The sequence below is a fragment of the Populus trichocarpa genome, chromosome 8 (genome assembly GCF_000002775.5).
Source record: "Populus trichocarpa isolate Nisqually-1 chromosome 8, P.trichocarpa_v4.1, whole genome shotgun sequence".
NCBI classification, from domain to species: domain Eukaryota; kingdom Viridiplantae; phylum Streptophyta; class Magnoliopsida; order Malpighiales; family Salicaceae; genus Populus; species Populus trichocarpa.
In genome coordinates this window covers 14,876,299-14,893,841 of record NC_037292.2, presented here as the reverse complement: position 1 = coordinate 14,893,841, position 17,543 = coordinate 14,876,299, and the positions used below count along the sequence as shown (strand labels likewise).

General features: G+C 36.1%; 2 protein-coding genes across 2 annotated transcripts; both read left to right on the top strand.

The window, feature by feature from the left end:
• Positions 1–866: 866 nt before the first annotated feature.
• On the top strand, positions 867–6,567 carry LOC7454258 (probable serine/threonine-protein kinase At1g54610). The gene is made up of 7 exons (XM_002312715.4): positions 867–1,451; positions 1,763–2,047; positions 2,130–2,447; positions 2,790–3,017; positions 3,987–4,087; positions 4,501–4,618; positions 5,979–6,567. Exons 1-7 carry the CDS (start codon positions 1,098–1,100, stop codon positions 6,222–6,224), a joined length of 1,650 nt encoding a protein of 549 aa, XP_002312751.4. The 5' UTR covers positions 867–1,097; the 3' UTR covers positions 6,225–6,567.
• A 6,153-nt stretch (positions 6,568–12,720) lies between these two features.
• LOC7454257 (inactive beta-amylase 9) lies at positions 12,721–15,312 on the top strand. The gene is made up of 3 exons (XM_002312714.4): positions 12,721–13,153; positions 13,663–14,145; positions 14,244–15,312. The coding sequence occupies exons 1-3, from the start codon at positions 12,914–12,916 to the stop codon at positions 15,126–15,128; spliced, it is 1,608 nt and encodes a 535-aa protein (XP_002312750.2). The 5' UTR covers positions 12,721–12,913; the 3' UTR covers positions 15,129–15,312.
• The last annotated feature ends 2,231 nt before the right edge of the window (positions 15,313–17,543 follow it).

The following is a 17,543-nucleotide window of genomic DNA, read 5'->3' as shown; positions in this document are numbered from 1 at the left end:
CAAGATAAATAAATGGTGATTATAGTAATAATAATAATGATGAGATAATAAAAATAAAAATAATATATGTGACCGCGGCAGCAGCTAAATAGTAATGGTAGTTGGGATGATTAAATGATATTATAAATATATTAACACAAATAAATGATTTTTTTAATTCACGAGCTAAAGATATTTTTTAATAATTGAATTAAATATTCCATGTTAATCAATTTTATTTTTTAATAATTTATAAAAAAATATTCACATAAAAATAAAAAAATATATTTTTTTATGCAAAACAAACTCTCAAAACTATTTGAGCATATGCAAAAAAAAAAAAAAAAAAAAAAAAAAGAGTGTCTCTCACACGTCACCGGAAGGGAGTCAAAAATAGGAGGACGAGGGAGACTTAGTAGAGACTAGAAAGAAAGAAAGCAGTACAAGTTGCGAGAAAACATATCCACAGTCTCTTTATACTCTTTACTTTTTATTAAAAAAAACTCAAATCATTAAAAATATATATTTATATTTTAGTGTCTGATAAGCAGGTGCAAGACCCGATCCAGGAAAGGTCATGATCGACCTCCCAATATATATATTTTTTTAAAAGTATCAAAACAACTCTTTTTGACCCAATATTTTTTTTTAATGAATGAGTTGAGATCCGAGTTTTGATCAATCCAAGTCAAAAATCAATAAAATCAACGAGTCATCTTGAGTTACTCACCAAGTCAATCAGATTTATTTTTTTTTCCAATCCAAACCAGTTTAAACTCAGGTCCGACGTCTTGAATTTTACAACCATGCCCTATAATAATAATAATAATAATAATAATAATAATAATCCATCAGCATATGCTTTTTTCCTTGTTTTGTGCAGCACAGCAACAGCAGGAAGAAGCAACTCATAGTTTTTTTTTTTGACTGTGGTGTGCCCAACTCCAAATCATTACTTCCCCTTTTCCTTTTCTCTCAAAAAAAGCCACCTCTCTCTCTCTCTCCCTCCCTTGTTCCTTTTTAGAAAAATAAATAAAAAATCGATTGCTAATAAGGGTTTTTGAGTGACACAGAGAGGAGGGATTGTGGACTGTAATGAGGAAGAAGAGTGACAGCAAATGGGGTGTGTGTTCGGGAAAGAGCTGAATGCGAAGAAATGTGCGGTGGAGAGAGAGGGTGGTGGTGGAGAGCGGAGGAGAGAAGTGGAAGTTAGGGTTGCGAAGGCGGAGGAGAATGAGGTTTGTAATGGAGAAAATGAGAAGGGAAATAATAATGACGTGGTGGAGGAAAGACGGAGAAGAGAAAAGAGGAATAGGTCTTCAAAACCTAATCCGAGATTAGGTAATGCTCCTAAGCATATACATGGTGAACAGGTTGCTGCTGGCTGGCCTTCCTGGCTCTCTGCTGTTGCTGGTGAAGCTATCAATGGTTGGACCCCTCGTCGCGCTGATACCTTTGAAAAACTTGATAAGGTACATATGTTTTTGTTGTTGTTGTTGTCAAGTTGGTTAATGTCAATGATAATGTGCTGTTTTTTTTTGTGTGTCAGTGTTCGATTTCGCAAGTGGTTGTTGTTTAATGTTGCTATAATTAGACAGAATGTGATTATGTTCTTAGAAGTGTTGAGCTTATTTGATGAAATGGGTTTTTGTTTTATGGGATTCTGAGAATATAAGAAAGAGAATAAGCTGAGTTATTGATTTTTTAAGTTATTTGTTGTTGAGGGTGGGGTATGATTTTGTAATTAATCTGTTGCTGCTGCTGCTGCTGCTGTTGTTTTCAGATTGGGCAAGGGACATATAGTAATGTGTACAAAGCCAGGGATACATTGACGGGGAAAATTGTTGCATTGAAGAAGGTTCGGTTTGACAATTTGGAGCCCGAGAGTGTCAAGTTCATGGCTAGGGAGATTTTGATTTTGCGTCGATTGGATCATCCCAATGTTGTGAAACTAGAAGGTTTGGTGACATCAAGGATGTCTTGTAGTTTATATCTTGTATTTGAGTACATGGAACATGATTTAGCTGGACTTGCAGCGAGTCCTAATATCAAGTTCACGGAGCCTCAGGTGGTTAATTTGTTATTGTGCTAGTTGTTGTTTGTGTGATTTGATATATGTGGCTTTCATCTTATATGTAAGAATATGGCAGGTGAAATGTTACATGCATCAGTTGTTATCCGGCCTTGAACATTGTCACAATCGCTGTGTGCTCCATCGTGATATTAAAGGTTCAAATCTTCTTATTGGCAATGATGGAGTTCTCAAAATTGCTGACTTTGGGCTGGCTTCCTTTTTTGATCCTAATCACAAGCAGCCTATGACTAGCAGGGTGGTTACCCTATGGTACCGACCCCCAGAGCTTCTTCTCGGGGCCACTGATTATGGTGTTGGTGTGGACCTCTGGAGTGCTGGTTGCATTCTCGCTGAGTTATTGGCTGGAAAGCCTATCATGCCTGGTCGTACCGAGGTAACATTATTGATTTATTCAGTTTCATCCACCACCACATTCTTACATCATCCAGAGATGCTTCATCTAGACTGTTCAGTGTTGCAGGATGTCAATTATTTCTTTTGTCACATGTTTCTTGTTATATCATTAACTACGTGTTTCATTTGTTTGCTTACGTTACTGCTTTGGCTGACCAAGAAAGTGAACACTTTAGCAGTTTATTGGAAAGATGATCAAATGATGTAGCAGAAGCGCTTTTATTGTTATGCATGCGAAGGATTTCTCTTTGTATACTAATGTTAATTTTATCATTGAATGCTAGTTTGGGATTAAGGCTTGGTTGTTATGGTTGTTGTATAGGTGGAGCAACTACACAAGATATTTAAACTATGTGGCTCCCCATCTGAAGAGTATTGGAAAAAGTCAAAGCTGCCACATGCAACCATATTTAAGCCCCAACAATCATACAAGCGATGTATAGCTGAGACTTTTAAAGACTTTCCACCATCATCACTGCCTCTAATTGAGACTCTTCTTGCAATTGACCCAGCAGAACGTCGAACTGCTACAGCTGCATTGAGGAGTGAAGTGAGTCTTTGTTCCATAATACATTACTACATCTTCTCTTCAGCAGCATCTTCTTCCACTATATTCTACCGTGATGTGTATGAACTAGGACACTTGATTGAAAATGTGCTTCTTTGGTTACATTCACTCTGAGACACACTGCAGTACATAATCTACTTGCAGTTTACTATTTCTCAGGATTGTCTCTGGTCTCTTCATTATTATTTAAACTTTGCTATCTTGACATGATTTGATGCAATCAAGGAGAATGAGCAGAGGATTTTGGATGTTCAGTTTTGGCCTTTTCTTTATTTGATAGAATGTTTCTGCTTTGCACTGGTTGGACTTGGATAGAACTCAAACCAAGCTCCTGTGTTCTCCTAGCTCAGCTATCGACTGTTCAACCCTGGTTGGATTTGAACATTTGTAGGCCTCCTCTGACCTAACCAAGATTATTTGCTTCCCTACAGGATTACTGCTGACCATATCTAGTATTACTGCAGACAGGATTTGGATCACTTACTGATAATTAAACCCACTTGAAGCCATTAATGTTTGTCAAAACTCTTGATTCACCTTTCTTTATCATCTGTTGTTGGAAATGTTTCTGTGTAATCTGTTAAAAGATGACATGCTTTCTTCAGTACAATATGTTTTTCCCTGAAATTTATGGGAGATCAAAGTTTTTTTAGGATTGTTAGTTCAGCAGTGAAGTGAGAAACTCCGTTCAAAGCAAAGGCCTTGTAAAGTAAAGAAGCACAGCTTGAATGAGCTTTTGGACTGGCCAACCCTGAGTTGATTCAGTTTGGTTTAATGAATTTTAGTTAGAATGGGTTGCATTCGTAGTCTAAGCACTGCTGTTTATAGAAATCACGGTTTTTATATCCAAAACTGTGCCAAGCAGCTTTCAGTTAGAATATATTCAAGCTTCTTTCTTTTCAACTATTGTGGCTTTATGTCATTGTAATTGGTTGTTCTTTTGTCTTTCAGTTCTTCACTACCAAGCCTTATGCTTGTGATCCTTCCAGTCTTCCAAAATATCCTCCGAGCAAGGAAATGGATGCTAAATTACGTGATGAAGAAAGTAGAAGGTGGGGTGGCTTGAATATGCTCAATCTTAATATTTGTTTCGGTCACTTGCATGGTAGATTTTATCTCTAGAATGTGAAGAAAGTTAAACTCCGACTGGTATTTTATTACGCTGGAAAAAAAAGCAGAACACAAATTGCAGAAAACATCATGTTAAAAAAATAGGACAATGTTTATCTGCCCTTTCATAAACTAAAGGTCACCTGTAAGGCATTTTCTCCTATAATACTCAAATTGCAGAAAACATCATGTTAATAATTCTTTCTTCTTTCCTGTTATGCTCCTTTTATCCATTGATGCATGAATTTATGCATGTGTAGTTTATCTATTCCTTTATTATTTCTGTGCCACCTTCTACATTTTCCTTTTTCCCTCTGCCTCATTATGTAATTTGTAGCAATCTTCATTGCTGTAGATTGAGAGCAGTTGGGAAGGCTAGTGCTGATGGTATGAAGAAGGCACGCTCACGTGACCGGGTTGCAAGGGCAAATCCTGCTCCAGAAGCTAATGCTGAACTTCAAGCTAATCTTGATGTAAGTCAGATAAGCTGCATTCTCCATGAACAGGTCTACATTTCTTATGTTTATGTTGTTTTCACTGCATTATAAATTTGCTAGGCTCTATGCATTTGCTAGATAAGGAAATCAGTTATCTTTTACATTAGAGGCAATTTCATTTGCTTTATGTAGACTTTTATAGGAAAAGGAATCTGCAAAGTACTTCCCCTTGGTCAGACATGTTCTGCACTGTCTAGCATAAACGGTTACATTTCTTCTTCATGAGCAGAATCGCATGGATCACTATATAGTTGCCTCAAGTTGTAAACCACTTCAGTTCTTGGGAAAACTAACCCCAGCAGAAGAATGGCACAAATACTGGAGGTGTTGGGTGAAGGTAAAATGGATGATTATGGATGCAAAGTATTTGAAAGGGAAAATCAGAATATACCCTATGGATAATAGGCTGGGTAAATGTCTTTGCACCAGTTTTCTGGGCTGGTGTAGACCAATCAAGCACAGATGGTCATATTCTCCAAATTTTTACTGTTTCAGAAAAAATCATTACACAGCTATGTACTTGGGAGCCCATGAATATATATATATATATATATATATCTCCTGAATTTTGGTCATAGTCTATAGATATGGATTTGGTTACAGCTTTCTGGTGAAAGTTTGGGGTGTGAGAAAATGGCATTTCGCAACATTGCGGTCACTGGGTGATGCATGTATATGCTTGGTTTTAGGAAGTGTTTATGCTAGTTTATAGAAAGAGTTTCCCTTATTACGTGTATTCTATGAATGTAGGGGTATGATGGACTATTGAAAGAACTAATAACCTTATTATGGTTCCATATGGAAAAAAGTGCCTTTTCTTTTTATGTTTTCTCTCAATGTCAAAGGATATGCAATAGAAGAGTCTAACTGGTATTTGTCATGTGTCCCAGTCAACTAGCACCCAGTAGATCAATTTTTGGTAGCAGCATGTGTCTTGCGTGTCTCAGGCATTTACTGTCTAGATTGACTAGCCTAATTGTTTATCTCATAGTTAGGCAACAAACAGGAACCCTTTATCAGAACTGAACTTGGACTGGATTTTGTGGCAGTGGGATGTGTGTAGGTTTGCATCACATTTGTGTCAGGACTTCTTTAGTGATTTAAACAATTCATCCATGGTGTTCCCTCCACATGCATTGTGACTTATCATTTAATGGCAGGGAATTGAATGTATTTATTTGCAGGCAACACACGAACTACTTGGCATGATAAGCTAAGGGATTCACAATGATTGTTAATTCATCAGATTTGCTCCTTTTGACTTGTAATTTCACAACTGTCACCTTGGTGTTAATTCCTCTACAATTAATTCCTTTTGTTCCTTTTCCCTTACCAGAGGCGCCGTTTAATAACTCATGCAAATGCAAAGAGCAAAAGCGAGAAATTTCCTCCTCCGCACCAAGATGGGACACTTGGCTACCCGTTGGGTTCTTCACATCACATCGATCCTGTTTTTGATCCACCTGATGTCCCATTCAGTACCACAAATTTCTCATATTCAAAAGCACATATCCAGACTTGGTCAGGGCCATTGGTGGATCCAGCTGCAGTTGGCGCTCCAAAAAGAAAGAAACAGAGATAAAAATGCTGCTCAAGTCAGAGAAAGACGGCATGTAATATAATTCCTATTATTTGTGAGATTATCCATGAGGCTGCAGAAGCTGCTGATGCTGTGCTTGTTTCCATTCCGGGAAAGCCAATTAAATTGCAAGGAGAGGTAAAATAACTTTATATTCATTTTTCTCGTCTCTTGTTCCATTATTTTGTATGCTGAGAAACTTTTCTAGTATTGTATATGTTCTTTTTGTTATTTCTTGTTTCATTAGAAAAACTCTATTTAGGTTAGTGGAAAGATTAATGAATTTGTATTGGGAACTCATTTTGTGTTTGGAGTATTTTTTGCTAATTTTTAAGGTTCACCTGTACATTCTGAGCTGTCCTGGCATTCTGAGCGCCTCCATCATTTCCTATATTCATGTGGAATAAGTATTCCCATCAATCGATGTGAGGGATGCTCTGCAGTTCTTTACAGAATGAAAATGGAAAAACACTGACACAATAAATTACATGGATATTGGACATTGGGGCCTAACTCAGAATGCCTATGATTGTTACTTTGACTGTCATTCCTTTCAATTGTATAATGAGTGCGTGACAGTGTTGGCTGGAACCAGTTATAATTCTTTCCATCTTTTGCCAAAATTTGGCCTGACAAGCCATTCTATTGAGTTTATGGCTACAGCGCCCCTCTAATTTACCACTGGCTTTGGGGCAAATTTGCTTGATATGTATTTCCACTTTTTCCCCCCCCCCCCCCTGAATGACCTAAACATGTGCCTTTGTTAGACAATGGAGAACAGGAACCAGGAAAGATATTTACGTTTGCCTGCTGTATTTATCACCCACCCACTCCCAGTAAAGAGTGAGATGTGAAAGTAGTCTGCTTTGATTGCCAGAGAAACAATGGAAGTTAAAAGGATGATGTGGTGGCAGCTACCATTTCAGCTTCAACACATGATGAGAAGACAAGTATCAACGGCCAGTATCTAGAAAACAAACTATGCATTTCTTTTAGTAATTCAAAGGACTGCAAAAAACAGAGAGAGTCGGCGTTTATTCCTTTTCTGTTTTCAATATATCAAGCTAATATTTCACAGCAGCATCACATCAACCATAATAGAAGCGACGATCCAGCAGCATTAGGTGCGCGTTTGTGCACTGCAATTGCACTTGCGTTTCGCCAGCAAAAGCACAAAAAATGATGCTTTCTTTGCCAAACAGTGCCTAAGCCAACAAAAGCTTCCTCCTTTGTTTTGGACTTTTGCTTCTCTTTCTTCCCCCTTCTCCTTTACGAAAGAGCAAGACAAAATTGACCATTGCCTTAGTATGTGCCGAGAGAAGGGAAGGTCGGAAATCAGGTGTAGCCAGGTAACCTAGGTTGGTAAGCATATTTTGTTGCTAGAAGAAACTCGTCGGATTTGGTTTATCATGTCCGATGTTAACCATCGAATATGTGCTTCACTGGGTAGCTTAAATTTAAGTCTCCGTGCCTAAAAAATTCAAGATGCTCTGGCCCCAGACTCACAAAACCCTCAACGGCTGAACCCAGATGCAACTTCACACTAAATTTCTCGATAAGTAATCCAAGTCTTTCAGCAAATTTACCTTCTGATTTCCACTAGTAGCACTTGTGCAACTCGCCACTTTGAGAGCTGGAGGAGGGCCTTCGCATGGAGAGGGTCTTCCTGGACCCGGAGGTCCTAGACCAGGATCCACCTCCAGGTATTGTGGGGCCTCCTGGCCCACCGGCTCCACCTCCACCTCCACCTCCACACACTTCTTTTGAGCCTCCTCGACCCCCTCCACCGCTACCAGAAGGAGGCCTGCCTTGTCCACCAGGACCACCACCTCAATTACTTCTAGGATTCCACAAATCATTACCTTTCAACTATCCTGATACAAGGAGAGAGTTGCATGGCCATGGACTTGAAAAATTACTACGTTCTGGCATGTCGATTTCTACCTGTGACTCATCAATTTTACGTGGAAAGCAGTGTATCACAATCACCTATTTTGCTGGTATTATAGCACATCAAAGACTATTATGAGAGCTTAAATGATTCTTGTCTCGTGCCTTGCAAAGATAATAATGGTATTGGAGATTGTTGCTTGCCATGCCAGATGCCACCCAAGCTCATTATGTGTTTGCTATAATCTACACAACGTCAACTTATTCACTGTTACTACTATTTACTATTGGCCTAGCCCATCATTTCACTCGTATATTTTTCGACATTTCTTAGTTTCAGATACCTTTGTTTTAATAATTTTTCAATCTGGTATTGCTTGTTACATATATGATTTTTATCAAAATCATATATATAATAGGCAATTATGATCTAATTTATTGTTAATAATTTATAACTCTATTTAATATTTGAGTCATGAGTTTAGCGGGTAAATAACATATTTTTAATTTTTTTTTAAAATTATTTTAATTTGATTAACTCACCACAGGTCGATCAACTCACATCATATTTGATTTGAAACATGACTCAAGTTATAACTTCTATTATATTTGATTTGAAACGTGGTTCAAGTTAGGGCAAGTCGGTGGGTAATTGGGTTAACATTCTAAATTTCCAGGTCTAGTCAGGTTTAATAGCCGGGTAAAATGATGGTTTGGGTGATTTATTCTTCTTGTTATCAGTTATGATTGCTACGCTGGTCGTTTTTAAACACGGTGCTGAACGTCTATTTTACTGGCCTCAGACCCAAGACAGTGTGGGCATGAATACTGCCATATGCCACCTGAGGATGATCATGGAGAGCTCTATTAATGTTTACTCTCAATTAATTCTCAACTATGAAATGTGCATGTATGGTTGTGTATTGTGAGCCCGTAACACACCTCATGGATCGTTGATTGAAGCAAGCAAAATACTCAGCCACATGAGCCTCGGAAAATAATGGAAACACAGAAGACATACATTTTCCATTATATATAATTGTCACAAAAATATCAGTGTTAAGAACTAGGGCAGGGTTTGTTCTGTGGGGTGGCCTAGATCCACCTAAGCCCTATGTTTGAGTCCTCCTGCCTTGGTTTTGGGAACTCATTCATATGGGATCTTCTAAGCCGAAGGGATTAATTGAATACTTTCAACAAAAACACACGAGTCAAATAATAAATGGATATTTTAAAATATATTTAGAAAATGGTCGTTATTGCTGTCATTGTTCAACCATGAATTGGACCACAGGAAATTAAAATAACAAATGCTGGTGTTGACAGTAATAGCACATGTAATCCTAAATCTGACCTCGTCGTGCAAGGCTTGAGTATTCGGTGGGCTAACCTTGATTCTTAAAAAAAATATTTATATTTTTGACTGGATCTTAATTAGAATGACTAAATACCATGTTAACTCGGGTTTTTACAAGGTAATAATGAATTAAATCTTTTTATTTTCTTATAAAACCTGGCTGGGGTTAGGTTAGACGGGTTTTAATTATGACAGTGCTCTGAATCAAATGTTTTTGAAGAGCTTCTTCAAATCAACCACAATTACCTAACAAGAGAAGAGAGATGAAAAGGGAGTTGGCTATCCAATGCAAAATTGGGGATGGCTTCAACGTGGTCAAAAAAGCGCAAGCAACCCGTCAAAAACTACAGCAGCGCCGAGCACTTGAGATTCCCAGCCGTGGCCGCAGTATCCTTTGTTGAGCAAAATGCAGGTCACATCAACCCCCCTGAGACAATTTGCCACCACATTTTAATTAATGGATCATCACGGATCATCGATGATGTCGTGGATATTTGCCTCCTCGGCCTAACATGACAGGGTAAGAAATGAGAGGTTTTTGTTTTATTTCGACGTCGATCATTTAAATTAATTAATTAATTTGGTGATCCATTCTTTTCAAATTGTTTACGACGTTTCATGGGGGCCATGCATAGATTCGAGCATATGCTATGTGCTTATCTAGCAGCAGCGGGTCCATTAATTGTGGACGACGAACATCCAGCCTATCTCCTTTTATTACATCATTTACGTTGTTTTCGTGTCTGTAATTTCTTACAAGAAGAAGATTAAGTGGTTTCTTCCTTGATTAGCTGCTAGCTCTCCAATAATTAAGTCATTCATATCCGTAAGGATGGAAGAGATAAAAAAAAAATAAAAAAAAAATACATGATTGAATGCATCTATAGTTTAACAAGAAGAATTAAGGATAAACATACTGGAAATATCCTCTCACTTTAAAAATCATTTATCTCCTCTGTAATTCTCAATGTTGTCAAGTAATTAGATGGATTTATTTTCCTCATTTTTCTTATTTAGTTTGTGTTTGATATATAATGATGTTTTTCAAATAAAAATACTTCAAATTTTTTATATTCTTGATATAATAATTACATCAAAACCATAAAAAAAAAACTTTATTTTTTTTTAGTAGGGAGAACTCGATGTAAAATCAGCCACGACAATGTATTATTCACAGGGACCGAAATGTTCTTATCCACGTATTAAATGGTCGGCTGTCAATGGCCAGAAGATCTGTTCTCGGAGAGAACTTACCAAGAATCTGGCCTGGAAATGAGTCGGCAACAAAACCATTGGCCACTCAGCGAGACCCAGGTGTCATGCCCAGTCCACACCATCATCATTGAATTCTTGAAATAGAATAATAAGGATATGGTCGTCGGCATGAGGTGGCCGTCGGCCTTTCCACGTCGACAGAGTGGCCAAATGTTCCCCTGCATCCACATAATCATTCAGGGCCCTCCTCCCCACTTGCATCACCACCATTATTATTAATTCAATCATTCTATGAGCATCATCTCATCGGGATTAAGACTGTTGATTGATTTATTAAGGAATGAGACATGCATGACTCACTCTTTTTTATCCAGTGTCTATCCCCAGGTCGAAGGTCTTTGATTCTTAAAAATGGATATGATGATAATTAAGAGACTTATATTCTCTTAAGATTCGAATATTATTGAAATCACCATTTAGATTTTTTTTAAAAACGCGCAACTTAATTTAATAGATATATTCTTAAATAATTTAAAGAGAAATTCCAATCTCAATAATGCATGAACTAATTCCAATTTATATCTTTTATTATTAAATTAAACACATTTAAGATATTTTTGGGGTGAAATAACAATTATTGGTTGCATGAAATATACAAGATAAGGTTTCTTGTAACAAAATTTAAAAAAACTATAAGGGATAGATATTTTACCGTAACAAATTTATTATAGCTTTAGACACTATGGATTAGAACCTGGAACTATAATTTTACCCTTGATAACAAAACACAATTGACCTTGATAATGGAGATAGTTTTTTTTTTTTTTAATGATGATGTTTTAATTCTCAAGACATCGCTTCCATTACTAGATGACACGTGTGATAACTTTTTTTTTTCTTCCATCATCTTTGCTCTTTGATTTCAACGCCCTCCCCTACACATTCTCAAAACAACCATTTGATTTGTTTTTCTTTCAGATTTGGTCTCTGCTTTTTTTATTGATATTTATATTATTCTAAATAATTCATGGGATTGGAATTTTTGACTTCATAATTTTTTTGGATTTGTCTCTTGTGAGATGATTTCTACCTCAAGATCCGAGTCATGAGTTTGAAAGACTGGCCCGAGGACTTGGTTTTTTTTCCAGGTCTTTTTTTACAATTAAATTTTTCTGATTCCATCTTTCTATAAAGTTATTTCAATCTCATTTATCACGTTACGGGTTTTAAGTGTTAAGTCAGTTTGACCCAAGCTAATTGTTTTCTTCAATTTATTTGTTATTGTTGTTAATTTTTTTATATATTATTAAATTAACTAAGATTATTAAATCTAATAAAATTAATAACCTGAATCTTAAATTTAGTATAATTTATTTTTTTCATGTTAAAAAATAATAATGCTTGTAGACAGTTGGGATATGGATTTGCCAGATAAGTATACAAATTGAGTAGATACTTGCAATCCAATGCTAATTAATGTTGTAAGTATATACGTGTACATTAGTCACGGATTCATGTGAGACCTTATCCATGATTTCATTATTTTATTTCTTCATTAATTGTGTGTTCCTTTCCAAGGTAGCAATGAGCTCCCAAATCGATCATTCATGTGTTTTTACTGATCATAAGTTATCAACCCTACTTGTGTCATGGATACAAAGTTAATCATCATTAACTTGATTCTTTATTTTTTATTTTTTTTGGAAACAAAATCTTAAGATAATATTATTTTGATGAAAAAAATATGTTTAGATCTAATCTCATAATTGTGTTTCTTATCCTGAGAATAATACATATTTTGGATACTCCATTAATGCACCTAAGAATTCAGTGATTAAGTTAAAACCATAGGGTGAAGACTAATTATGATCTATCTTTTCATATGAAGAAAAAGTATATTTCGTTTTCAAATCATGATCTAACGACTAATTTATGTTCTTAAAATTCTTAATTATCAATTCCTTTTAATATTTAGTAATGCTAAAGTAAAATTATTTATGGCTGAAAAATGACAAACCATGAAAAAAGAAAAAGAAAAAAAGAAACGTGGCGTGGAGGTGCTTTTAGTGGCAGTGCCCATTGATTAATCCCACAAAAGCGTCTATAAAACATCCAAAAACACCTCTTTCTCCACGAACACGATACGACCTCTCCCTTTCTTTCTTCTTCCAGTTTGCTTTAGCTGTGTAATAATTCATTTTGTTTTTCTTCAATTTCTTTCGAAGTAGCTATGGAGGTTTCAGTGATCGGAAGCTCTTCTCAGGCAAAAATTTGTACGAGCTGGAGTGAGTTGTCATCTTACAGAGAGATAAGGTTTTGTAATTTTCAAAAAAGGGTTTCTTTATTGCATAATACTAAAAGTACAAGGTGGAGAAATTCTGGGCTTAGCTTTACTTTAAATGCTGTTCAGTCCTCGCCTGTCCGATCCGATAGACGTCGTCGTCCCGGGTCTTCTTCAAAACCCAAATCGGTAAGGTTTTTCAAAACCCAAGTTTTCGTTTATTCTATTTTTGTCTGTAGTTCTTGTTTACTTGGAGATTTAGATGTTGCTGGTTTCACTTAGGAAATGATTTTTATTTTATTTTGATACAGTTATTTAGAAGATAATTTTCAGGTTTTATTCTGATAAATTATGTCCCATATTTTTTTTTTGCTGAATTATATGCAAAATTATGAAAAATAAAGGATTTTTCTTTGACTGGGATTGATGATATTATGATTGCAATAACCATGTTTTTGTTATTGAAATCGCTCACTGTTGCAATTAGAAATTGAATTATTTCTGCTGAATTTTTGTGCAAGTTAATCTCTGGAACAATCTGGACTAGGTATTGTTAAGACAAAATGCTTTTTTCTCAGAATTAGCTACAGTAATTATTTTTATTGGTACTTGATGATTTATGGTTTATCATTGCAGTAATCATGTTTGTTGACTGTGAGGGTGTTAAAATGATGGTCTTTTGCAATCTTGTTATGTAGCTCGATGGTGTAAGAGTATTTGTTGGGCTGCCGTTGGATGCAGTTTCTGATTGCAATACAGTAAACCATGCCCGAGCGATAGCAGCGGGACTTAGAGCTTTGAAGTTATTAGGTATTGACGGTGTGGAGTTACCAGTGTGGTGGGGAATAGTTGAGAAGGAATCGATGGGCAAGTATGACTGGTCGGGATACCTTGTGCTTGCGGAGATGATTCAGAATGCAGGTCTTAAGCTCCATGTGTCGCTCTGCTTCCATGGTAGCAAACAACCAAAAATTCCCCTTCCTGAGTGGGTATCACAGATAGGTGATTCGGAACCCAGTATCTACCATGCGGATCGGTCAGGGAATCATTACAGGGAGTGCTTGTCATTGGCTGTTGATGAAGTTCCAGTTCTTAATGGGAAGACTCCAGTTCAAGTTTATCAGGAATTTTGTGAAAGCTTCAAGTCTTCATTCTCACATTTCTTTGGTTCCACAATTACGGTAAGAATTTCTGATTTTTTAATGCTTTGATTAAACATAAAGTGTATTAGGATTCAGTGCATTGATGATTACTGGCTAATATATGTCTGCTCTTGCAGGGTGTCACAGTGGGTCTTGGACCAGATGGGGAGCTACGATATCCTTCTCATCGCCAGCTTGCAAGTCATAGCAATATCCTTGGAGTCGGAGAGTTTCAATGTTATGATAAAAACATGCTGAACCTTCTTAAGGTAAAAGCTGAAGCAACCGGGAACCCATTATGGGGACTTGGCGGTCCACATGATGCACCGAGCTATGACCAGTTTCCAAACTCGAACCACTTCTTCAAAGACAACGGGGGATCTTGGGACTCTCCATATGGTGATTTCTTCCTTTCCTGGTATTCAAGCGAGCTCTTGTCTCATGGAGATCGTCTTCTCTCTCTTGCCTCTACTTCTTTCGGTGACACTTCTGTAACTGTCCATGGCAAAATCCCTCTCATGCATTCATGGTACAAAACACGCTCGCACCCTTCTGAACTAACAGCCGGCTTCTATAACACTGTCAGTAGAGATGGCTATGAAGCAGTTGCAGAGATGTTTGCAAGGAATTCATGCAAAATGATCTTGCCAGGAATGGATTTGTCAGATAAGCATCAGCCTCAGGAGTCCCTGTCCAGCCCAGAGTCAATATTGGCACAAATAAGAACGGTTTGCAGAAAACACGGGGTCGAGATTTCTGGGCAGAACTCGGTGGTTTCTAAAGCTCCTCACGGGTTTGAGCAGATAAAGAAAAACATATCAGGTGAAAGTGCGGTTGATTTGTTCACTTATCAGAGAATGGGAGCTGATTTTTTCTCACCAGAGCACTTCCCATCATTCACTCATTTTATCCGAAACCTCAATCAACTCGGGATGTTTTCCGATGATCTGCCTGAGGAAGAGGAAGTTGTTGAATCTGTACTTTTGAATTCAGAGTCAAACACCCACATGCAAGCAGCATAGTTAGAAGATGGGATTGGACATGATAATGTAAATATGAGATTTTATATCGACTGCCATTGTCTGAAAATATGTTGTACGAGGCAGAGCATGGTAGAATTAATAGCCATCATTAGATAGTTTTTTATTTTATTTTCTTAATTGTAACATATTTGTAATGATAAGAAATAAACAATTCTTATATCAATTTTTCATATTTTATTATCTTTAATTGTTATATTTAAAGAAATAAGGATTAATTAAGAAAAATACCATAAAAAAACAAGAGATTGTTCTTAATGAAAGGGGGTTAGGTGGCTAGTTTACTCTATAAATGATGAACCACGTGGCTCTCCAAATCATCTACAAAAGTCATGCTTACGGTTATGGGTTTGAGTTTTAAGCTTAGAAATTGGGTTGGTTCGGACAGATTTGTGTAGGGTTAAGCCATTCGTGTTTAAATTACGTTGGACTTGAGATGAACTGCAAATCTCTGGGCCTCTATTCTCTAACTAGACCGTTGCCTTAAATTGATCCTTATAATTCATCCAGCGCAGTGCCTCTCATGGAAAACATACAAACAAGACTAATAAAAACGAAAGGAAGAAATCTTCAAATGCTTGACGTGTTTTGATGTTTTTGTAAGAATTAAGGTTATGAAGATCTGCCTCTTCACATTTCATCTCATTCTTCTTTGGAGGGCTGGGGCAAAACTAGGGAAGGTAATTAATATTTACGAGTTTGATTTCTTTATATTCATACTCTATTCATCATATGCTCCAAGTAAAATATTTAAATGTTTATATTCCATGAATTAAATTTGTGGTATCTGAATAGATATTCAAGCGTGTATTGGGTTGATATTGAGATATTAAAATGCTATATAATGCAAATATATATATATATATATATATATATATATGTGGTTAAGTTTGGGTTGAGTCTTGAATCGTGTTTGATAATATTTATACTATATCGAGGTGTCATACATGGAGAAAATGAGCCGCTCTAAAAAGGTTTTTTTTTATTAAATGATAAATGCTACGGTAAATGTACCATATTTAACCAAAAACTTTGTTGATTCAAGTTTCCCAGACTAATTGGTGGAAATCACAAAACCTTCCCAGTCTTACCGATAGGTTTCATTTTTTTTTTTTGTGGCTTATTATTTATCATTGTTTTCTTTTTTTACTCACAGTGAAGTGGTTACTGTTCACTTCAAAATTAGCCATGAATTGCTCTTTTAATCAATTCTTTGGTTCATTGTTTAATTGGCACGAAGCTAATTTTGGCCCTTCAATTTTAATATATACATATGGTTTATGAACTTTTTTTAACTCTAAATTAAAAATAAAATAATATAAACTGCTTCTTAGTGCTTTTATACAATGAACAAAATGCCAATAATTAACCATATAGTAAGTGACCCAGTAGTAAAAAGCTTAAAATCAAGAGGTTCGTTTTCCATGTGATCTCAGGTTTGAGCCATGTGGTTGCTAATATTGATGGCCACTGGAGAATTACCTAGTCGTTAATTTCAGGACCCGTGGGTATTAGTCGAGATGCGCGCAAACTCACCTGACATTAATAATAATAATAATAATAACTGCAATTGATAAGTGGACTGCAGAAAAAAAGTAAAAATTGTAGCGATTGGTTCACAGTATATAAGTTGGGGATATATATGAGATATTAATTTTCACATTTATTCTTATAAATAAATATTATAATATTTGAGCTATATCTTTCACCGATCCTGATCATTCGTCCTACAATAATTATTTTTAATGAAAGTAGATCTGCTTAAATAAAGAAGAGATAAGAGATGGATTCTGTTTAAATTCAAGCTCTCATCTGGAAGAATTAAAAAACACTAGAATTGGACTGTTTTACCAGTTTCCATTTGATTGCAAGATATAGGAATTTTAAATATTAGATGTAATAGATTTTAAAATCATCTTCTATTAATTTATTATTTTAAAATGATTTTTGAAGTTATATTTACTTTTAGGAAGTCTATATATGTTATTTTAACGAAAAACAAAGCAAGTGTTGGAGTTTTGATGTGCCCAGCATCGGTGAGAAGCCGGAATCCGGTACCAAAGCAAATATTATGACCACTAATGGGATAGGACGGCCATGAACGACATGCCATCATGTGGATGACACGTGGTTCTATTCCTTTTCCAATATGCTCGGCCTTGCATAGTGGCCCAAGTGTGCTTAGGCCGGCTTCGTCCAACCTTGAGTTACATATTTTTTCTTCAATGCTAGTTTACTTGTATATTGAAAAAAAAAAAAAGAATATAAAAGAAATATCTAAGCCGTGGGAAATTTTTTTGATATTGCCATTCAACCTTATTCAGCAAGTTAAATTTAAAAACTCCTGATTTAAACCCTTATCAAGTCTGTGTTTCCAATTAAATAATGTGAAAGCTA